We start from the raw sequence: 23,104 nt of genomic DNA, 5'->3' as shown, positions 1-23,104 counted from the left end.
GATGAGGACCTTTCTTTCTCTTTTGGTTTTGTCTTTTCTTCTATCTTTCTTTTTTGATTTTCAAATTATTCATTCCACTCTGTCTTGCACTTCCAAAGATCAGAGGGACGCGGTATCGCGAGCACGGCGGAGGATGCGGAAGATGCCGCACATGATAAGGAGGGAAACGGAAGCGCCAGGACGAGATACTCCCAGGAGTCAAGACAACCGTAGAGTTCCACCAAGGATGAAAGGGGGAAAAGAGAAAGGAGTGTTAGGGAAGAAAAGAAGGGAAGGGGAGTTCTGGGAGAAGCAGAGAGGAGAAATGGTGCTCAGATGTGGCTTTGACAACTCACAATTGGGATCAAATCCAACGTCCGGGATCTGCCTGAGGTTGCATCATGTGATAGGTCGCCTCCACTGCTATCTCTACCTAAGGTATCCATTCACTTCTTTCTCGCAGTCATATTAGTATTCACTCAGTCTGGATCATTCACTGCTGTCATTCATTGCTATGATTCATATGAATTCTATCCTTCAGCTCTGCATGGGTTCCCTTTGCCCCTCTAGGTAGGACAGAGCTGACCCATGAATCATCACAGGGGGGTATTATTAGCCTGTTATCGCCCTGGTAATGGGGTCCGTCCATGGTGATGACTATCACCACTCCTATTAACTCTTCAGGAATCAATAGAACTCTAATTATTCTGACTTTATTGGCACATGGTGGAAACCAGGGGGGAAGTTGAAATCAAATAAACGCTGATGCGATCATAGTCTATCGAGTCTAACGAGGTTAAATTCCTTGCCGGGAACTCTAGTGCCGATCGTTTGCCTCTCCTACCGTGTATCCCCTTGCGATGCCCTTGCGCCCTTCCACCACCAGCGTACTATCCCGCTCGGACTCGCCCTCCTCCTCGTACTGGATATCGAAGTCACTCCCCAACCCCTTCCAGGTACGTTGCGACCGTAGGAACTCAGCCCCCGGGGAGACGGTCCCGCCGATCATCGCCAAATCGCCCTTGGCCCGTCTGGCGAGAGCCCGCGCAGCGGAGGGTCCGCTGCCCGCCGGTGCCCCCTCGTCGGGTCGCCCGGAAACGCGGGGTGCAGGGTTCCGCATCGGGCGCGAGTGCGAGACATATCGACCGGTGCGCAGGTCGAACTCGGGCGGGGCGGATTCCTCTTCCGACATCTCGGCTTCGTTGTCGTCTTCCGCGCCGTCGTTCCCGTTGGTTTCCTCATCGGGTTGGCTTTCTTGGTTCGGAGACGGTTGGTCCAGGACGCTCTGGAAGTCACTTTGCCAGGCCCCCGTCCAGACCCGCTCCTCATCCCCCTTGAGGGTGAGCTCCAGCTCGAACGGGGTGATCACCGGCTTCCAGAAGTCCTTGCTGTCCACCAATGAGCTCTCCCAGCAGCCGATGACCACCCAGCCGCCGATCTCGCTGAAGTTGGCCACCTTGGCGGCGTTCAGCTTGCCCACGACAAACACGTAGCTTTTCTTGCCGGCCTCGGCAATCCGTCGCTTGACGTGCTCCACGATGTGGAGGTAGTTCTTGACGCTGAGCGTGTTGATCAGGATCCCGAAGATCGGCTCCGTGCTGAGCCGCGTCAGGATCGCGTAGCGACGCCGCAGGGCGAGCCCCGTCGACGCCGGCAGCGGCTTGACCGTCTCGCTCGCCGGGCGGTCCGTGGGGTAGATATGGATCGACGCGAGGCGCGACGCGAGGGTCAGCAGCAGGGCGGTCGGCGGGTCCGAGAGATGGAACAGCTGCCAATCCGTCAGGGTGTCCGGTGCGTCTTTGACCGAGTCCGGCACCGTCCGGTTGGGGATCGCGGACGACGGGTCGTGGACCAGCTCTGTGGCGTACAGGTTGGTGTAGCCTTCGCTTGTCAGGCGCGCGTGCAAGGCGGGGATGTGGTCGGTGTAGGTGACATCGGCCGCGAGGATGACCTTGGCGGTGGGATCCGGGTAGGTTTCTTTGAAAGCCCGAACAACGGGCTCGAGAGGAAGGGGCTTGTGGGTGAAGACGTAGATCACCGGGAGTCGGGCCGTTGGCGACAAGCACGACCGTCCGTAGTGCACGACGACATCCGCTTCCACATGTTCCGCGGCTACTTCATCCACGCAGCATGTTCCGTAGGACGTATCCCCCAAGATGTAGAGTTTCGGCGCATAGCTCTGGTCCTGCACGTCCAGCTGGGCTACCGACTGCGCGAGGCATGCACCGTCGCAGTCGCTATCGACCTTGGTTGTCCCATCGCTGCGATCCTGGGCATTTCCATTATCATTGCTATCGGCGCGTCGAGCATCCAGACCGCGACTGAGCAACTGGAACACCCGCGGCGCATCCGGCAGCATATCATCGGGGAACTGGAGTGCAATGCGCTTGTACCGAGCCTGGCGAATCTCCTTCAACGTGCGCTCGATATCGTAGGTAATCGAGAGCTCCTCGTCCGACAAACTGCGATGTCCATCCTGCGCGGCGACGGGTTCGGTGGCTTCCAGGATGCGATCATCCGGCGTTGAGAGGACGGGGGCGGCCTCCATTTCGTTCGTCATGTCATGCACTGTGTTGAGAAATAAGTGGAGCTTATTAGAGCGATGGAAAGAATCAGGCCCGTTAGATTGTGTTTGTGGTGGGTGATAGTTATGGACGTGGTTGATGTTGGAGAAGAAAAAATCCACGGAAATCGTCCCACTTCTTTTTTCCCCCCACTTTAATCCAATCTTCACCCCGCCATCCGCTTGAGATCAATAACACTAGTGCCAATTACTTCTGGGAGTATACGCATAACCTGCAGCATATATTTATGTTGCATCATTGATTTACCTATAGATTGAAGATGAGGATCTAAATATATACAGTCAATCATCACTACTCCTGGTGATCTTCCTAGGGTGGTGAAATCTACATATCCACCCAGTCGGCACATCAGCTAGACGCGACAGATCAACTCCAGGTCAGAGAGCGTTCGATCTCGCAGAGTGCCACTGGGGTTGCTAACTACAATATAAGCAGCTTTTCGATATCCTCTTTTTCCACACGAAAGGGGATCCCGTCCTTGAGACCGGGTTTGCGCTATACTGGCGTCCAATGTCACAAAATATATAGTGGGATCCCCGACAATATATTTATCGTCAACACGCAAAACAAAATCAGGTCTCTACATGCCCACATCTACCAATAGACATGTAACTCGAGTACCATGAACGATTTGACGAGCGTTGAAGTTGGCCATCTATGAAAAATCACACTATTCTCCAGACACCACCGGTATTCATTGAATTTACTTAGGCAGTGGGACATCCTGAGACCATTGGGTTCTCCTCTGGCGAGGGTCTCTACTAGGTTGTCTAGGATTCGGCAATTCGCCGTTTTAATACGTTTTATTTCTGCTGACTTACACACCTTAATTTGGTAGTCAATGATGGACAAGGTGCTTTACAGGGGTACTGCCACTGCTACGGTATATCACTGTCATGGTGAAGAGAACAAGGCTATCGATTGGCGAATGAAGCACGATATAGATATGTGGCAGAGGATTTCCTCTTTCTAAGGATTCACTGAAGTATCTTCCGTATTTAGGTGGTGCATTATCAAGTGCACCTACTATAGTACTATCTACTCATATTGAGGAATGAATCGATTTTCCCAAAACGTGAAATGTTCATTTGCACTAAATACATGAAGAACAGATAAAAAGGTACAAGAAGTAAAAGGGGGTCGAATACAATCCGAAAAGGAAGCAGTAATAGTAACTGACCCTATCCAGAGGATTCAGAAGAATAGAAACAGAGAAGGAGGGTAGAAAGAAAAGAAGAACGGAAGAGTCTCGGGTCTAGGGCCTTATGTACAAGCTTTTCGTTGAAACTTAACCAAGAATTGGTCGTCTTCTTGTTGGGATCGTCCGGACATCGCATCCCTGGTGGAAACCGGGGCGTGGTGCCTTGGGCGATGGTTTGGTGGCTTAGGCGGGAGCCTTGAAGGTCGAGCCGATGGGGCCGAACTTGATGTTGGAGAAAGTCACCGAGGCGTCGCCGGAGGCGCTCTCAACCTTCTCGGGGTCACCAGCGTGGGGCTCGCAGGTACCACGGCCGACACCGAGCCTGCCGGCCTCGGCATCCTCGGGGTAGGTGCTGTCAAGCCACATCATGCTGGCGTAGTGGTCATCCCAGATGCTCATGATCAGGACCATGGACTCCAGACCGTCGCCCATGCCCTCGAGGCCACCGTGCTCGGTGAAGTGGTCATCGTCGCCGAAGGCGGTCTTCTGGGCGGAGCAGAATTCGGAGGTGATAGAGTTACCCTTGACGCCCTCAATGTTGGACTCAGCGTTGGCGACAACCTTGTCGTTCTGGACCCAGAAGCGCTTGATCTCGGAGAGCTTTCCCGTGTCGGTGCCGTCGGCGGTGATGAACTGGGTCACGACAGTCATCGGGGACTTGGTGTCAAGGGTCATGCCGGGGCCGTAGAAGGATTCGTTGCCCATGCGGAAGGCGTTGAAGTCGCATCCATCGGGGTCGCAGGTACCGGCGTAGCGGGTCTCGGAGTAGGTGCCGCCGCACTTATCGGCCTCGCACATAGTCTGCTCCACAGAGTCGCAAGGGTGGGGGGTATAGGCCGTGGAGATGCTGTTGGCCTCCCAGATGTCCATCTCGGGGCAGCAGGAGCCGTGGCCACCGACACCGGCATTCTTGTCACCCTCGGAGGGCTCCCAGCCTTCCACGTTGGCCTGGTTTGAGACGGTCAGCATTCTTGCCTAGTGCTGGTGGGTCGTGAATGGACTTACCTCGCCGTTGATGAACTTCAGATCACGCGGGCACTGGGAGTCACAGTAGCCGGTTCCGTACTTGGCACCGGCCTTGTTGCCCTCGTACTTTTCCAGTCCACCATCGGCGTCCATCGAAACGAAGTACAGGGCTCCGTTCAGGCCGCAGGGGAGTTCCGAGACGTCGACGTCGAAAGTGAACTCCTTGTTCTTGAGGTTGAAAATCTGGTACGTCTCGTCGTCTTCCGACATCAAATAGGTACGCGAGCCAACGTTTTCACCCTTGACGAACTGGAGCTTCAGGGAGTCCCCTTCGGCAGTGATGCCATAGGTCTCGGCGTAGTCCGCTCCCTCCAAGGCACAGCCCTCGGCGCAGGCCTTGTTATCCGGGCAGAGCTCCTCGTCCCACTATATCGTTTGGTCCAGTGAGCTATGATGATACACTTTTCTGGTGTAACGGATTTAGGGAGCACTTACAGTATTTCCCGTGTAGCAGTTGTCAGAGCCTTCGAGGGAGTGCAGCCAGCGCCAGTTGGAATCGATGACCACGGAAGCGCTCTTTTCAGTGCACTCGCCGCCTTTAGCACACTCCTGCCAAGTCATGGGAGGGTGAGTTTCCTCCTGCATCGTTCCCACCTGTTGGGCGCGAACGGCAGAGAGGAGAGCGGTGATAAGGAGCGACCGTTGATGCATTTTGAATGAAGATCGGAAAGAGTGTCTGAGTTGTTCTGTGTTGTCTGTCCTGCAGAGATGATTTTTTTTCCTATCCCGAGTCGAGCGGACGGCTCCTTATATAGCCATTTTGGGACCAGGATTTCGAGGATGGCTTCTTTTTCGTTCTAGGTGGATCAACACTACTCTTCATGACCGGTGTCGCGGACCGCTACGCCGCTGGAGACCTGTTTCAGACAGGCCCTGAAGTTGGAGCACTGATAAGATCAGAGACACTTCCATTCAACCAGATGACCAGGGTTAGATTAGCTCCTACTGCCAAGCCGTGGGGTCAGAGAGCTAATGGCAATAATTTAATCAATCCGGACGAGTTCATTTGCCGTTGACACAAGGAAGATCAGGTTTAGACTGACGATGATGGTCGCGGAGGATGCTCCGGGTCATTTTTGTACGAGACGAGAGTCCAGGCAGTCAATTCTGCACGACAGCGGTAGCCATCGGCCCCATCGGGTATCCGAGAAGTGGGGAGTTAAGCTATAGACCTTACGTCTCGGTAGATTAAGGAGCTTGATAGCGGTGTCAATCAACTCTGGATTTTCCGTGGATCTCTAGCGTGCGCATCATGAATTCCAGCCAGATCGGCTTCCACATGCCATAAGGCTAGAGAATGATTAGGCGATGTCAGGTAGAAACATATGCGAAACACTGCAGGAATGAACACTGAAGGAATGCCGTGACTCTTCTGGACTACCAGCCCTCAATCCAGAGTACATCTGCAGCAGCTTAGTCCTTCAGATCATCCGGGGTAAGAGCCGAAAATCCCATACGGACCGACAATCCCTAGTAAGAACCAGACTAATCGACGTCGGGTCTCCGCACTAAGGATGGTGACGAGGTGACCGTATGTGGCGCTTATTGGGCGTTGTGGGGAACCTGAAGCACAAGTGGCTGCAATGGGAACTGCGGGATGATTAAGGGACCCGTTAGCCCTTTCAATCCTTGGTTTGCGGGGGTAGATCTTCCCATCAATGATATCCATGGATTTAGATTGCCCCGCGCTTCGTGGCTTCCGAGGCTTTTGCAAAGCAGCGCCATGTGGTGAGAGAGGCGTCTGACCAATTTAGCCACCCGAATGGGAGATGATAGGAAATATTAATGTCCGTGTTGAGCTGATCCTTAGGCCCTGAGATCAGACAGCCATATTTTGATTTGCCCAGGTCGCAGGATAAATCCACGGCGTTCGAAGCTGCATGTTGACAGGTTCCGGATGGATGACTACTAGCGTCGTCCTCCGTGGTACTTCCTTAAGCTTGTCCAAGATTATACAGGCACAAGACGTCGATAAGACTTGTCAACTGTGAATCATGTCGGTAAAAGTAGCGCAGGACACAGGATGATCCATGCAGTGACCTTATGATCTGAGGATTACTCGGGTAAGGATAATTGCATGGATTGTTTTTGTCAACCTTCCTCGAGGGAAGTCCCGAAGATTCCGATCGTCCGCTGTCTACTCGTCAAGCCAGGAACACGATGCCGTACCTTGCCGATCATTTCCATATGGAATCATCCTAGCGCCAGTATGCAAGCATTGCCATCCTCTGGGCCTGATTTAGCCGGAATCATGCCATGGAGAAGCAGACGGGGCACCATCCGCATCCCTCCAGGTCTTGCCACACATGATTGAAAGGTGGGGGCATGGGGGATGTCAGGGAAATCTCCCGGTTTCAAGGTGAACACCTTCAGCTCCGTTACGAAAAATGATAAGTCATCTGAGAGATTTGGCGCCTTGCCACTCTGAAACTCGGCGAGGAGATATTTACTCCGGCGGATCCCACATGGTCCAGATTGTGTGAATTTCTCATTTACTCCGGATCTCTGGGAAATTGTTCGTTCTGACCGCTTCTTCTTCTTCTTTCCGTTATTTCGTCCTGGTGGGTTTGTCCATGTTTTGTTGGCTTTTATCGGGGGCTATTCCCTCCATCCCCGCGCGAAGTTCTCTGTATCGTCTGGGAAAGTAGGACGGACGATGTTGCCCAGGCATGGACGAAGTTTTGGTAATCCATAGATGGGCAAGACTGGCGCAATATGTGGTGGAACAGACTGACTGATTTGTTTCTGTCTATCATTCTGTGGGAATTGTCAGAGAAAACAAGACCGGAAGGAAGATGGCAGAGTGAGAAGTGAGAAGTGACTGGAGATGTTCCAAGACGGTCAATATCAATGTCCAGACGAGAGTGTTGGCCTCAGGCACTCTAGCAGGCGACCTCGGCTGACGGGAATTCCTGCCTGAATGCCGGGGCACTGCCGCTGCATTATCATTGTTCCTGTCGTATCAGCCTCCGTTATCGCCACAGACTCACTACTCTCTCTGCTGCTCCTGTTCCTTCTTCTTTGCAGCTGTCGTTCTTTCTGTTTTCTCTTCTCTGGCCTCGTTATTTTCCTAGATCGCATTGTTTTTTGTTTTGTGAATAGACCCTTCAGAATCTCATATATAAACATCCCACGTGGGAACAAAAGCCCGAAACCATGGCCACGGCTTGGTATAGCCGAACCGTTGAGGTTCTCTCCGATTCTTTGACCAACCGTCAGACTCAACTTCCTTTGCTGGCCTTGACTGGTGCCTCTGTCACTGCTGGTCTGTTACTTCGCTCGGCCCTGTCCGATAAACATCCGGAGACTCTTCTCCCTGCCCCCCGCACCAAGGTTTTGGGCTTATCGGATGCGGAGAACCGGGAGCATCCGTTGCCGACCGACGTTCTCCCCGGAGCTCGAGACCTGACGACACCATATGGATCGATGAGGGTGTATGAGTGGGGCCCTGTCGACGGACCCAAGGTGTTATTCGTTCATGGTATTACAACGCCTTGCGTTGCGTTGGGTGGACTGGCACACGCCCTGGTGGATCGGGGGTGCCGAGTGATGCTATTCGATCTGTAGGCCATCACCTTAGAGTACCGGTGCGACACAAACCGTCATATTCGATACTGATAGATTACCAGGTTTGGAAGAGGCTTCTCAGACTGCCCGTCCGATCTTCCCCAGGACGACCGATTGTTTGCGACGCAGATTTTCATGGCCCTGAGCACGTCCCCGATCCCCTGGACCGGTGCTGGGTCGGGCAAATTCTGCCTTGCCGGCTACTCTTTGGGCGGCGGGATTGCCGCTGCGTTTGCAGCTCATTTCCCCGAGCTCCTCTCGTCCCTGGCCCTGATGGCCCCGGCGGGGTTGATCCGTGACTCCCAAATCAGCGCCCAGACTCGGCTTCTGTATTCGAATGGTCTCCTCCCTGAGCGTGTCCTCGGGTTTCTCGTTGGTCGGCGTCTTCGTGCTGGCCCGTTGACCACTCCCAAGCCCAAAGACGAGAAGGTCGACGCCGCTTCTGCACTGACTGAGGAACTCCCGTCCCAGGGTGGGGCGAATGTGCAGCTCTTGTCGCGGGCCTATCCCCATGTCAGTGTTCCTGGTGCCGTGCAGTGGCAGGTGAACAATCATGCCGGCTTTGTTCATGCGTTCATGTCTAGCATGCGATTTGGTCCGATCCTGCAGGCCCGTCAGCGGGGAAATTGGGAACGCTTGGGGAGCTTCCTCTCAGCGCAGCAGTATCTCTCACCGGAACAGCAGCGTGCCAACGGTCTACCAAGCAACAAAGTCCTGATTCTGTGCGGCATGCATGATGGAATCATCGTGAAGGAAGAGCTTGCTCCCGATGCCACATCAGCGCTCCAAGGGAACGTGGATTTCAAGTACTTCGACGCTGGACACGAATTCCCGAGTACGAAATACGACGAGGTGGCAGACTGCCTGTGGAAGATTATGCATTAATTGGCTTTCCCAACTGCACTATCTGACAGAGTACCGGTTTTCCCTGGGAAGGCTCACCGAGCACTTCCCCTCTTGAACCTTACACTTCTGGGATGATCCTGCCATCCCAGCCAAGCTATCCTCTCAGTATTGATAGAATTGTATATAGACGCTTCCGATGTGGCCGTGGGGAATCCTCCTTTCTCGCCCGTTTCTTAAATATAGATTATGCCTTTGTTACCCCCTTTAAGCTGTCTTTCCTGTTTTCTTTCACTTCTTCATGATCTCATCTGTTGCATCAAGCTGGCTTGAAAGACGTGATACGTGATCCGAACGATCCTCCATTCGTGCGCGAGCAAAGTAAGGCTCCTCCGCGGCGTTCGATTGTGAGAATCGATCCACAACGCCGCCACTGCTTTGATCGGGGACGTTGTTCAAGTGACCCATACTGAGACCGTTGCTGACTCCATTGGTGTTTCTGCTTGGGAATTCTCTGTGAGTATACCACATCGGACAAGGAGAGAGTACGACTAGAAGCCTTACTTGGTGGTTTGCTTGTCTGCGGAAGGCATTTCGGCGATGATGTGAGGTCTATGATACTCGAATTCCGTTACTTGGGAGGATGGAGAGACGTCGAAATGCGAAGCGACCTTGGGTTGATATGCGTCCTTATGGTTCGGGAGCTCAAAGAATGAATCTTCAAGATGAGGATGATACCGAGGTTGGTTCGATTGGACAGTAGACAACGAATCTTGGATTGACGGTGGAGATCTGATAGAAAGAGAGCTTATGCCGATGCTAATGCTTGAAGAATACTCTTGAGAATCGAGAACTATAGCCCGATAAGATTGAAGCAGCAGAGGGACTCCGTGTGCACTATATAGCTCGGGGACGGGGTTCAACATCTGCATCGTCGACTGATGACGAATGATTCGGTAAGATGGAATACGAAAATAGACAGAAGTCGACTGGGTATGGGAGCGAGCGGAAGACCAAACCAGGAATGGTAGGATGAAAAGAAAGGGCACTAATTGAAGAAGAAGCAGGCCTAGAGAGATAGAGATCTTCGGGCCGACTGTACTGTCTGGGAAGGTTTCAACTGCTCAGGTGCACAGGCTTGATCTCTCTCATCGTTTCTTAATCTCAAGCCGTTGTTGGTGATCAGCCACTAGATGAGATGGGACTCTGCCCGTGACTTCTCGGTACTTGCTAACTGAATCTAGGGAGTGAGCAAAGACACATCATTCGTTCGGTCCTATCGATTTTGTCACACCCAAGCCAAGCCCTGACAAGAGGCTGACATCGGTGATTACAGGAGTGGGGGAGTGGAAATGGAGGATGTATCCCACGACTGGGATGGAAAGTGTGATCCAATTTTGGGTAAGAGATCGGACGAGTACGGAAGGAGCACTCTGGGGAAATCCATGATTGATAGCCATGGCCTACGTCGGTTACAGGAACCGAGAGACCACCCACTCGTTCGGTATATGATCCTGGTCCGATTCGTCCAGTCCAAGCTCTAGATGACAATGGGTTTCTTACTTTCTTCCTGTCTTACAGGCGAGAACCGTCACTGTGGATCGGATGCGTCCGCCTATAGAAAGGGGTGCGTCTAGCTGAAACACAGACATCAGATTGGCCAGCCCAAGTAAGAAAGCTTCGTCACGAGCCTTAGTACATTGGGTCCCAGAATCCGGTGGCAGCGTGTCAGAGGTGGGGAAACTATGTGCCCTCGGGACCCGAAAAAAGATCATCGACAAACCGTTTGGAACGATCGGCTGAAACGAAAATGGGCAAACGTGGTCGAAAGCAATCACGCACTGCCTCAGTGGAGAGTCCAACCCTGGACTAGGCCACGCTCCTGTGGTTCAATCTGATCTACTTTCTATTCCCCTCTTCTCTTTTCTTTTTCTTTTATCCTTTTATTCTGAATTCATCCCTCGACATCTTTTTACTGTTACCTGATCCAGTAATGATCAGTCACGACCTAGATCATCAACGTCCGCACCGTCATCAGATCCCGTTGACGATAGCGCACTGACCAGCGATGATTTCTACCGTGCTGCATCAAGGGCAACATGCAGCTAAGACTTTACGTCGAGTATGGTGTCTTCATTATATTACACCCTTTTCATCTAGGGGGTTCAGTAGACGCATAGACGCCTGTTGGAACAGACGTCTCGATCAATCTCTCATTTCTCATGGTATGAGAAGAACCGCACTGCGAACATCTCTTCTCATATTTTTTAATCTAAGAATTCTTTTTTTTTCTCTCTTTTCTTATTGGAAGAAGCAAAAAGAAAAGAAAAATATCAGTTCATGTCCACACCTCAATTCAAGTGTGAGACATGACAATTATCATTACTGTGGGTCCTGCAGCGTCACCTCCCACATACTTGACCACCACAGCCCCCAGATATGCTTACTCAACTACATTCATTGCACACCTAGCCCTTAATTTCACCATTGGCTAGCAAATTCAGAAAAAGCAACCCTCCTTTGGAGCTAAGCCTCGCTCTCCCCGGCGAACCCTGCAGTGGGTGGAGGTAACCCTAAGAGCTTTCCAGGCCGCGCAATCGACCGAGATAAAGTAGCGCCACAATAAGCAACTATCGTTTTATTCTTGTGATTCCTTCCCCCTTCTCAAAATGGATCCCAACTTCTGCGGTGCAAAGTTTTTGATTTCCCCGTCTTTTCTATTCTATCTCTTGGTTTATGGGGTTAGCGGGTGGAGAAGGGATGCTGGACCGTCGCGTTGCAGCAATTTGCGACAATTCGCCCATGGTTTGGGTCCCAATCCTGGCTGCTGACCAGCATTAGAACAGCGGAGTAGCGCTAGCTTGCTCTAGTGGCTTCCTTCGCATGGGTTACCAGAGAGTCGGTATGCGCCCCCGCCAAATGGGGCCGAGTAAAATTGCAAGGGCTTTCAGGGAGTTCCGGCGGAAAGGGGCAGACTTGGCCGTCCGCCGTCAAAAGTTAGTATAACATTCTTTTCTAGCTGAGATCTTATTCCCTCTCCTGGTCGTCTGTCTAAAAGAGGCACCAAAGAGGGTATACAACTCCGTCAAGAACTCCACAGTGGGATACAGTTGCACAGCCGGGGGACAACTCCGCGGAGTAATGATCCTGTCAGACCTGTCAGCTACGTATTTCCTACAATAATTGTACCAAAAAGCCCCTTTCGGTGTCGGCTAATTCTCGGAAAACAATAGAGCCGACGATGAGAAGGACAGCGTTGAATTTCCACGCTAATATTTTGATCAATCGATTCCATCGTCGCCGACATGGGGTATGCTCCCGGATGCATGGGGCCACAGTTACAAGATGCAAGGCACGCGCTTGGGCCAACACCCGCGAAAAGCTCAGCAACCTTATCGCTGATTGACACGCTCCACCCAAGGCTAACTTTTTACAGACCTTCTGTCCTACGTCTCATCACGGATCGCCAAGCGAACGGTTCCCCTGAAGGGAGATTGGACGGTGATCGGACACGAACTCGTAGTGACTGACCCCTTTTTGCGATGTGATCACCCATGCCGTACACCAATGGGCCTGACCTATCTGAATTTACCGTCAATTCGAGTTTTGCCCTTCGATTAAGTGTGCTGTCCTCCGTGTGGTTTTGGGCCATCTCCTCGAACCGACCCAAGTCGACGAGAGCATGGAGTCAAGTCAATCACAAGTATGTGGGACGCGAAGCAAGCGAAGATCAGAAGGAGCTTTAGTTCAGCTTGCGATCACTTCAGATGCATTATGCATACGGCAATTCAGCCAATATTCCCTCTTCTCTATGAGGAAAGTATCAACGCGTGGAAAAACACCTAGTTCGTCGATCCTTCTTGAACGGCGGCCCCTAGATGGATAATGCTCGATGAGACGGAATTATTGGTTGCCGAGACTGCCAAGGTTCAATTTTTTTACTTGATTATTTTATATTGTTCATTTGTATGTTTGGTTGGATTTGTCTTCTTTTTTCTTTTTCGTTCGCAATAACTCACTCCTTTTCCCTCATGGCCCCTTTCCTTCCCCCACCCTCAAATCAGGGATGACAACAAAACGCATGATACTCACGAGCAGACAGCTTGTAAAATGAAACAGCCGCCAATGTCAAATTACGCCAAGAAGAAAACAGGAACGAGGTGACGACAACAGCTGAGGAAGCTTTCTAGCACTGTCTTACGTCTAGGATTTTTGGGCCTTGGCAGCTGGACAACCAACCAGGTCTTTTTCTAACCAATATGGAATGCCAGCAGAATTGCTGACCTAGTCCTATCTGAAGGGGCCTGAGCTGCAAGGTGCTTCTCCGGAACCGGCTAGGACGGTCTGAACCTACTTTTTGGAACTGAGGCTATTCCGGCTGAGTGTTCAGATGAAAGTTACACCGAAGCAAACAAGAGGGAGGTCCCATATCCCGCAGCCACGCTGTTTCATACAGCATGTTCGAAATCCCCAATTCCCCTTGGATCACCCTACCATGTGGACAAGTCACGTCTGTAGACTTACTTTGGACGCCAAAACTACTGATCAACCTAGATTGCTTCAAGACAGCCCGAGAGCAGCCCGGATCACACTGTGTGTTTGTTTGGCGTCAGAAAATTTACCCTGGCTGCCGTTTGAGACAGGTCTGGATCCACGTGGTTTTGATTCGAACTTGCATGCTCGGGGTTTGCTTCAAAACTCCTTGTGTCATGGGCTGAGTATAGCGAATGGGACCTCTCCCGAAAGCCAGTACATGTCGAGTATTTTTGTCTCGTGATGCGAAACGACGAGATTATCTCAGAGTAGGATATCGTTCTTATCTCAAATGGCGCTTTTGACGCCAGACCGAACGAAGACAGTCATTTGACGTCTCATTGCCATGATCTGGAGACGGCGGAGGAATACTCTCTCTTTCCAACAGAAATTGGAATTGAGGTTGCTGATTATCCCCCGCATCATGATAACGAAGGCGCTCCTAGCGAGACATTATTGTTCCAATGTGCGTGTCTGAATGCTCACGTAAACGACGGAAGTACTCGGGCGAAACCCCTGCAACCAGTATCCACCATTCTCGCCATCATCCTGGAATTGCAATATTGATTCATGGAAATAGATCTGCTCTCAAGAGCGCGGGGTATGAGAGGTCTTGATTGGGCTGGCCTTCAATGGCCATCCGGGCAGGCCTGTTGGTCCCATATCGACTGGGACTCGCCGGATGGGCTTCTCGCGTATCATGTCCATAAGCCAGGCCGAGGGATTGACGACTGCCTGCACAATGCTAGTCAAAATGGTGGTTTAGACAGCCAGAGACTGGCAGGTGCTCAAATGATCATTAAGACGACGAACAAGTCACGCTCTTTGTCACTGGCGGCTTATCGAGGCCTTCCTGGCATTTAACATGGTCACGTTCGGCGTCTGCATATGAAATTTACATATTAGCCGATCTTACCAATACTCGCCGATTCCAACTAATTACGCCAAAGAAACCTTGATACAGCACCATTGTACTTTCAAAAGCCCCCAAGCCCTCGGCCGCAGTCCTCACCCTAGCCAGGAAGGTGCAGATGTTCATCTCTACTCAAGCAGGGCGTATCAGCTAGTCTACCTTGCGTCCGACTTCGACTGCAAGCTACGCAATACGGGGCCCACTCTAACGGAAGGCCGTTGTTGGCCCACAAGGCAAACCAGAAGGCAACCAGATAAACTGACCAACGCCCATTCAGAGAGGACCCATCCTCGCGTCATCCTACATCGGTAGTCTGGGTCATCAATGAGAATGACTGACCGTGTAATCGTTTATTTTCGGAGTGCGACGGGCTCTAGAGTTAGCGTCGAGATGAACGCTGGCCGAACGCTGTCCAAGCATTGGACGGTACATGTCAGCTGCAGAGGTCTCTGAGACCCTGATGGGATTGTTAGAGGGAGGGAATATAATGAAATCGTCTCGGTATGCCTATTATGGTGATGATTGTCAAAGCAGAGGGGATTGACAACTAGCTGGGATCATTGGCTGTCGGTCCTGATATGAGTCTTTTACAATCGTCTTTACATCATCAATACATGCCTCACACACCATAAGCTGGGAAGACCAAGGCTGATGAGAGAGGCTTGCCAGGACTGGATTAGTGTCTCCCGATCTCTGGATAAATGCCAGTAGGGCACCGCATCTCTTATGGTGGCGAGGTCTGGGTCTGTCCTGTGGATAGGGCTGCTGGAATCAAGGGTCACCGTCGTAGTTCCGGGGCAAGATTCACATACAGCTTCACGCCTAATGTGCTGGATATACAAGATAGATCCACAGAAAGACATAATATATACAGTAGACCGAGGAGAGAAGAGGAACATGAGTGGATGATGACGTGTGCCTCAGGCAGGAATAGGATCATCACGTGGAAGGAGGCATGGATTCCCGTTCAGGAAACTCACCAGACTTCATCTCTCCACCTTCGACCATCTCCACCACAATCCCGATATCTCTTCACTTCTCTTCTTAAACCTTATCTCCTTGCAGAAACTATATCTAGCGGGTCCCAACTTATCGACGGGTCTGAACTGGGAGAGCGCGCGGGAAGCAGTTCTTGATGATGGCCTGAGCTTTGCGGGGCAGTGACAACGCCAACTGTAGCTTGTAATCTGACTAGGTGCCTCATTGTTGGAATCTGACCTTTGGTACTTCTCAAACTACCTTCTATATCTCTGCATGGCAACTTACTGACCGTCCGTAGTTAAACCGCTGGACCACGACCTGCTCTACCAACATGTACAACCAGTCCACACTCAGCAGCATCCAAAAGGCAGTCTGGGACGGCAAACTTCCCCTGCAGATAGAGCTGGCTGCTTCTGAGAGCCGAACATTTGACCAGACAGACCCATACCTCGTAAGCAACCTTTAGCTCATGATACCCACATTCCTCGAAACTAACTAGTCTAGATCTCCTGCCCCCGGATCTCTTATCTCCCATCACTGCTCCAAAGGCTCCACGCCTTCTTCTCATCGTCACTGATCGACCCGAGCTCTAGCCCCCACGACGGCTGGCTCTCATTCGAAGGCGTGCCTCTGAAATGGCACCTGCCCATTGGTCTCCTGTATGACCTCTACGCGGGTGCAGACCCCGCCTCGAAGGGTGACAGGAGCGCATCCGAGGACGCGACAGAACATCCCACCGACGACAGCGCGGGTGGCTCTTTACCCTGGCGGTTGACGGTCCATTTCAGCGACTGGCCCAATGAGGAGCTTGTTCGGTTAGATGCGAACGGCATGGTCATGAACGACGCGTTCATCAACAGCGTCAAGGAAGCGGATTTCCTGCGCAATGGCACAGCAAAGAAGATTATGAGTCTGTCCAAGGAAGATAGCTCGGGTCTGTGGAAGGCTGTCGAAGAAGGTATGTCCTCTCCAGCCCTCCTTCTCTCCCTACCCATAGTTACAATCCCACCAATCTAAGCACAGAGACAAACACAAAACTAATCCACTCAACAGTCGACCTCCCCTCCTACCAACGAATATCCAACATCCTCCTCCCCCCACCGAACCAACCCTTCCGCAACATCCCCATCCGCTTATTCCTCCCCCTCCCCCCAGACTCAGGCTCGCCATCCCTCAAAATCGTCCAGTCGCCCATTCCCCCGTCGCTCCCCCCCTCCAGCATGGCAGCCAGCCAGGCGACGCTTTCGCGCGGGAGTCCCGCCCCACAGACGCAAACGATAGGGTCCGCACTGCACTCGCTTCTTCCGAATTTGTTCCCCAGTCGGCGGACGCCTGTGCTGGCGAGGCCCGTGCTGCATGGTGCTGCGGTGCCGATGTCTGCGCCTGTTGATGAGGTGGTCAGGAGCTGTGCTTATGGGGATGGATGGCTTTATGTTGTTATTCGGATGATGGGATGAACCTTGACAGCATGTGTTGTTACTACTTTCTCTACATCCATCCTAGCCAACTTGTCTCCTACCTACGCAGTACAATCATGGTCTACGTGAATATATATATTTATACATATATATAGTAGAAGATTATGTATATAAACCGGTTACCAGGCTCAAGTCCAGATCAAATGAGTTCTCTTTTCCCTCAAGTTAGTAGAATGTGGAAATTCACCACTACCATTCTACCCAGCCCACCTACCACTCTCGCTCCCATGAAAGGTCCAATCCATGAATTCCTCTTCCAGAAACCTCATGGAAACCGAAATAGGTGGATGTCGGATTGGAAATACATATTGAGAGAAACAGGAAAAAAGCAAAATAACTTCCCAACTTCAAAAGTCAAATAGACTTCGTAGCAAATAGATATATTGCCACAAGAAATGTAGTAAATAAATATATAGATATAGATCAAGACCAAGAACGCCAACCAGCCTAATAACAGACATAAATGCAAATTCCATCCAAAACGATACTAACCATAAAGTATTGAACGAAGGTGTTGATTTGCTTTCGAGTCACGAGAGTTTTTCCCTGCTAGTTCATAGGTATTATGAAGTAAAATAAAATAAGAGGAAAAAAGACGAAAAAAAGACGAAAAAAAGACGAAAAAAAGAAGAAAGTGGAGAACACCAACAGCTACATAGTAATAATGTATAAAACACCATATTCCCTGCGCGATTAACAGAAAACGAGTGCTTAGTTTGCGTTATGCCTTTTATTAGTGCGATCCCTGTACTCACGGGAAGAGAAGAGAACGAAAAAGACGACATACAATCAAAGAAAATAGTGCTATGGAAGAAAACAGAAAAATAAAAACTAAGAATAAAAATAGAATTAAATAGAACAACCAAACATGGGGGATATAAACAGCAACAGCGACAGCAACCACCACAGACTAGTAAAAAGTGAAACAAGAACAAGAACAAAGATAGATAACAAAAAAAGAAATAATAGATATCGAAAAAAGCCTCCAAACGCCTACCACCTTGATTAACTCCCACCACCCAACCACCGAAACGCCCGGGTGTCAATCACCCGTGGGAATGTTGCATTAATGCCGCAGCATCATCGAGCTAAGATTGGTGAGCCGTGAGGTCCAATGAGAGTCGAGCGTTGCTGTTGGGAACTTTGGGGAAGGGATCTGGATGGATGGACAATGTTGGGGGGAGGGGGGTTTCTCTTACTCGTTGTTCGTTTTGTCTGTATATGGTATGTGCATGTGTTGAACATGCTAGATGAGCAGATAACGCCACCCGTAGCGCTTCATGACGTCTCGCCAGTGGACGGGCTGTTTTTTGACGGGCTGGCCCATCGTCTTGACCTGTGGGATGGAGCCGAATGACAACGGCTGGTCGTAGGAGTGGTCGGATGGGGGCAACAGCATGCTGGGAGTCGTGTAGGCTGGCGTCATGGGAGGGTTGTCGGCGATCTTCCAGACTTCTTGTAGGACGCGATACATGCGCCCAAAGCTACCAAAGTCGCCTGACTCACCCAAGGCGGTTGCTCGCTGGGCCAGAATGCCGCGGAAACTGCCCTCCGGGGTCGAATATGTCCCCACCACGAGCAGTGGCCAGACTAGGGATCGGTCGAAGCCGTAGGGTCCCGTGGGGATGGACTGTAGAAGGTCGGCGGCCGCCTCCACTAAGTTGAAGATGCTTGGTTCGCTGCGGTCGAAGGATGGCATCAGGCTGTACAGGTAGATCCGAGCCGCCACGCGGAAAATGGCCGTCATGTTCATGGTCAATTTTTCGGGGTCGATTTCGCCGGAAGCAGAACATGGGTCTTCCAGCCGGAAGTCGACGGGCTCGGTATGGTCAATCTGCGCCCTTAGTGCGGAGACGTGGTGGGAAATGTTGAGCTCGTCCAGACGGCCTGATCCTTTTAATGAATCTAAACATGCGATCTCGGAGATCAGATACATCACTCGGTCGTCGCAGCCCATCAATTCCTTCAGTCCAGAAGAGATTCCACTAAGATGCTTCGTACGGTATGTGTGGGCAAACTGGGGTGATCTGCCTAACATGGTGGCGCCTAGGATGTCGATCCACGCCGTCAGAGAAACGCTGAAAGGAAGAGCCGCGTAGGGTGATGAATCGATCAGTCCGAGTTGGTTGATAAGATCTGCGACGGCCTTAAAGTGTTGGTTCCATGGGATGTCCGGCAGGTGGTCGTCGGGGGCACCCACGGAGCAGTGGAAAAAGATCATGGCGAGCGTGGCATCGAGAATCTGATCGTGGCCGCTGTCTGATTCTAGGGCCCGGGTCAAATGCGAAACGGCCTTGTATCGATGCTGCATTATGTCACGCTCGACGCTCTTAGCCTCGGGGTGGGCGCTGGTCTTGAGATGGATCGCAGACACGCTAAGCGAGCAGTGGTAGTAGGATTTGTTAGTCTCTAGGGAATGAAGGATCTCGCGCGCTCGGACTGGGCCTGCTTTGTGAAGGTCCAGAATTGGAAAAATCAATCGCAAGACATCATCGACGAAGTGATAGAGTAGGAGTCGTTCACGCTCGTCCAGTGACTCGGTATCCTTCAAATAAGCAGATAACGGTTTGTCGGTATCTTCGACCTGCTGCTGCTCTTTCGCGTGCTCACTGGGCGGGGCAGGTTGATCATATCTCTGATACGCTTGATCACAAGGCGAAATGCTGGCAGGTGCGAGCACTGGCTGTAAGTTTGTTCCCATGGTGCAAAATGAATTGGTATCTGCATTTTGCCAGGACGAGGTATTTTGTAGCGGAGTTTCCGGTAGAGTGGTGAAAACGCCCGAGTTATACGGGTAAGGCGGAGATCCTGCGGTCAAGCCTGGAGTAGGCAGGTAAGAGCTGTATGATGAACCATAGGGGCTACCATAAGCTGGAGGTCGACTAAAATCATATTGGACGTTTGCCGGCGATGGAAGTAAACGTCGGACTTGTTCTATAGGAGAAAAAAAGGCATTGGAATGAGATGTATAAAATCAGGAATAGAATGGGTCAAGATACATACCTTCCAGATTCAGGCGCCTTTCGAGCATCTTTGTCTCCCGGATTTTGTTCTTAATCCGCTCCTTTTGTATGCGTCGCTGCTCTACGCTTGACCACCACGCGGGTTGAGTGTACTCGCAATTCACAGAAAGGCTGCTACAAGCTTTGCAGGCAGGACGACCCTCGTCACACTTCTTTCGTCGAACTCGACAGGTGTAACAGCCTGCAAATTTGCCTTGTCAGTCATTCCCGGCTTCTGGTTCACATATATTGGCGTGTTTAAAGGCCTCGGAGGGTGGAAATTGGTGCTATTTCTCGACACTAACCGGATCGGGAGCGCCGAAGCTTGCCCTTTTCGGGGGATCCTGGGATAGGCGGATTTGTCGAATCCTGTATCGGAAATATGTTGGGTCGTGAAGTGCTTGGTTGCGCACGAAGCGGCATGGGTGCATATGCGGTGGTGGTATACATGGTGGAGGAACTGGCTTGGTAACGCTTCGTCTCGAGTGAGGAAGTGGACCTGGATCAGCGGGCGATATACTTCGATGATGTCGTTGACGATGGCGTTGCTGCTAGTATCTTCCCTTTGATGTGTACTGCATGAGGCAGGCCGTCGTAGGTGGGAATGATACCACAAGGTCGACTCAACACGAACCAAAGGCAGAAGATAGTGTGCGACTGACTGAGGTTGCGATGGAACTTCCGGGGGCCGACCATGATGCCTTAATATCCTGGAGATGAAGCCTTTTAAATGTAATCTGATAAACCGTCAAGATGTGCATGCTTCTATTTTTGCTATATTTTGTCGCAATGCATGAACCGCGAACCAACTGCGAAGCGCGGATAGGTGAAGTGGGGGGCGATCTTGATGCACGCGACAAATGACAAGCGACTAGAAACTAATTTTGGGACATTTTCGACCGGGGTATGGGCGGGTGTGCCTGGGGGTGGAAGTCGATCGTGCTATTTGAGACCATCTCAGGGTCTGCATCGTTAGCGTTGGCGGTTTCTTTCCTCCGCAAAGCCCTACCTAATAGGGCGGTTAGAAGTTGCTCCTCCTTCTCTCCCGCGACCCTGTCAGAACTGTCGAGAATAAATATTCTGAAATAAGTTGGCACGTTCATTCTTCGTGTCCCTCTAGTTGCGCTCCTTTTTTCTCTGGAATTTTCTGAATTTTCCTCGAATTTTTGCCGTATGTTGTTTCCTCACGACCGGTCTCCCAGAGAGAGCCCACATCGTCCATCATAGCAGCTCATCACCAAAACCAGGTAAAAATAGCATTAATTCTGCCCCCACATGTATTCGCAAGGAATGATTGGCTGGGATCGACTTAGAACGTGAGAATCTTGCCCGTTTGGGCCTCCCTCAGCGACTACTGAAACGGTGTGGAAGACTAGAGTCTGTGAAAGGTGCAGCGGGGGGTGCATGCCAAGCTTCAGTCTATGAGCTTCGGGGGTTGGTTTGGTCTCCATCGCAAGCCATCAGCGGTTCGGTGGACTTGATAGAGGGCGCTATCTCCTATCCTGGTTGGAACCAGCCAATCTGGACTCACAGAAAATCGACCAGGGACTGGAACTAGCCTGTCATCGGCAAGTTTATCAGGAAAATCTTTAAATGTCCAGAGACTTTCTGGTTGGATGAAAGGTAGCCCTAATTAGCAACACTTAGCCGCCAAATTGTATAGGAATACCACCTAATTGCTTGTTTGGGCGGCAAGAAGAAGACTTAAGTGATGGGTCCAAATTAAGTTAGTATATACTCATACCTCAGCGCTTCCATTGTCTTTGGCACCTTGCTCTCTTTGACGCCCATTAATTTAGTCACATTTGCCTGTTCACTTCCCATTGCTATTAATAACAGCCGCCTGGGTTGCAGCAAAATTAGGTTAAGGTTAACTTACCTGTGCCCTGTGGGCACTTGCCACTTCCCCGCTGCCTCCTCTAGGGAGTAAGACACTACCCTTTGCGTCGACTTTGGGGCTAGACATAATTAGCAACACTATTTGATTCATAATCAGCGCCATCAATGAAGCAACGCTGTTAAGCTCCCGATCGGGATGATGGTGTTGCCCTCAGCTCGTTCGACTTCCCTCCACCCGGGGGTTCACTATACATGGGAATTCCCAACCCCAGGCGTCCAGGACCTTTCCCCTTCCATTATGTCATCCATACATCTCACAACAGCAAGCGCCCAGCTGCCCCCCACCGTTGTATATCTCTGACAGCCTAATTGTCACAAGATGGTCAGGGCTCGGATTTCCCGGGTGCGTAGTTTGTAGGATAGACGCCCTTGGAATCCTTCGCCGGTTCCCAGTAGCCAAACGACGACTGTACCCGCTCTTCTTCCACGATATGTACTCGTATTGCGTGAACGTCTCGTGTCATGCTTGGTAACTTGCAGAAGAATGGCGTTTCACCACTCATAGTTCCATGTGTCTAATCGATGTTTCGTGAAAGAATAGAAGTTTGAGATCCCATTGCGGGGTGGTGGCTAGATACGGAATGGCGCCGTGGCTTCTTTTCACGGACCTCCACTGGTCTCCACGTTACAAACATTGATCGTGCGTACTAGTATACTGACGAGGTGAAGCCGTACGGGCCCGTCCCAAATAGCAGTGTCTAACCATGTAACACTGATTTGAGACCCCACACATTTTGTCAAGCATATGGTACTTGTCTCTGGTCGATTGCTATAATTTTCGTGCATTGCGTTCAACTTCTCTCCGTAGACTGGAAAGTCAACGCTTGTTGTAGAGCCACATTCACTTCTACATGTAAGAAAATGGCCGGTTGCGTGGCTTACAGAATATGTCTTGTAAAAGTCAGTGGTATTGGTGGGATTACTCGCCTGTCGGGCTACCCGAGGTGAGAAGCCAGGTTCGATTCATGCTGAACAGACAGGGTTCCATAGGAGAATTTATAACTCATGGGAAGATTGTGCACTCCGGTGGGGCATATTCAGACAGAAATCTTGCACAAACTGTGTGGGATCAAGGAGAGATCGGTGAGACAATGTTG

At 51.1% G+C, this 23,104-nt stretch overlaps 6 protein-coding genes across 6 annotated transcripts; 2 read left to right on the top strand and 4 right to left on the bottom strand.

Annotated features, from left to right (window-relative positions):
* Positions 1 to 731: 731 nt before the first annotated feature.
* Positions 732 to 2,671, bottom strand: P168DRAFT_291639 (2-(3-amino-3-carboxypropyl)histidine synthase subunit 1/2). The gene has a single exon (XM_024837447.1). The coding sequence runs from the start codon at positions 2,525 to 2,527 to the stop codon at positions 797 to 799; it is 1,731 nt and encodes a 576-aa protein (XP_024691089.1). The 5' UTR covers positions 2,528 to 2,671; the 3' UTR covers positions 732 to 796.
* Positions 2,672 to 3,948: 1,277 nt separating this feature from the next.
* Positions 3,949 to 5,442, bottom strand: P168DRAFT_239233 (glycoside hydrolase family 7 protein; the record flags this gene model as incomplete). Its single annotated transcript, XM_024833662.1, has 3 exons — positions 3,949 to 4,713; positions 4,771 to 5,157; positions 5,227 to 5,442. The coding sequence occupies 3 exons, from the start codon at positions 5,440 to 5,442 to the stop codon at positions 3,949 to 3,951; spliced, it is 1,368 nt and encodes a 455-aa protein (XP_024691088.1).
* A 2,505-nt stretch (positions 5,443 to 7,947) lies between these two features.
* P168DRAFT_239299 (putative alpha/beta hydrolase) lies at positions 7,948 to 9,243 on the top strand (the record flags this gene model as incomplete). The annotated part of the gene is made up of 2 exons (XM_024833667.1): positions 7,948 to 8,354; positions 8,421 to 9,243. 2 exons carry the CDS (start codon positions 7,948 to 7,950, stop codon positions 9,241 to 9,243), a joined length of 1,230 nt encoding a protein of 409 aa, XP_024691087.1.
* A 78-nt stretch (positions 9,244 to 9,321) lies between these two features.
* P168DRAFT_291636 (uncharacterized protein) lies at positions 9,322 to 9,700 on the bottom strand. Its single transcript, XM_024837446.1, has one exon. It carries the CDS (start codon positions 9,667 to 9,669, stop codon positions 9,493 to 9,495), a length of 177 nt encoding a protein of 58 aa, XP_024691086.1. The 5' UTR covers positions 9,670 to 9,700; the 3' UTR covers positions 9,322 to 9,492.
* A 5,955-nt stretch (positions 9,701 to 15,655) lies between these two features.
* Positions 15,656 to 17,230, top strand: P168DRAFT_255942 (autophagy protein 5). The gene is made up of 4 exons (XM_024834494.1): positions 15,656 to 15,870; positions 15,927 to 16,079; positions 16,133 to 16,586; positions 16,682 to 17,230. The coding sequence occupies exons 2-4, from the start codon at positions 15,960 to 15,962 to the stop codon at positions 17,083 to 17,085; spliced, it is 978 nt and encodes a 325-aa protein (XP_024691085.1). The 5' UTR covers positions 15,656 to 15,870; positions 15,927 to 15,959; the 3' UTR covers positions 17,086 to 17,230.
* A 1,122-nt stretch (positions 17,231 to 18,352) lies between these two features.
* On the bottom strand, positions 18,353 to 20,558 carry P168DRAFT_298264 (Zn(II)2Cys6 transcription factor; the record flags this gene model as incomplete). The annotated part of the gene is made up of 4 exons (XM_024838251.1): positions 18,353 to 19,683; positions 19,717 to 20,040; positions 20,110 to 20,310; positions 20,414 to 20,558. The coding sequence occupies 4 exons, from the start codon at positions 20,556 to 20,558 to the stop codon at positions 18,353 to 18,355; spliced, it is 2,001 nt and encodes a 666-aa protein (XP_024691084.1).
* Positions 20,559 to 23,104: the final 2,546 nt, after the last annotated feature.

The sequence above is a fragment of the Aspergillus campestris genome, assembly GCF_002847485.1.
Source record: "Aspergillus campestris IBT 28561 chromosome Unknown P168scaffold_9, whole genome shotgun sequence".
In the NCBI taxonomy this organism is placed as follows: domain Eukaryota; kingdom Fungi; phylum Ascomycota; class Eurotiomycetes; order Eurotiales; family Aspergillaceae; genus Aspergillus; species Aspergillus campestris.
The sequence above is the reverse complement of the archived record's forward strand: the minus strand, read 5'-3'. Positions and strand labels throughout refer to the sequence as shown.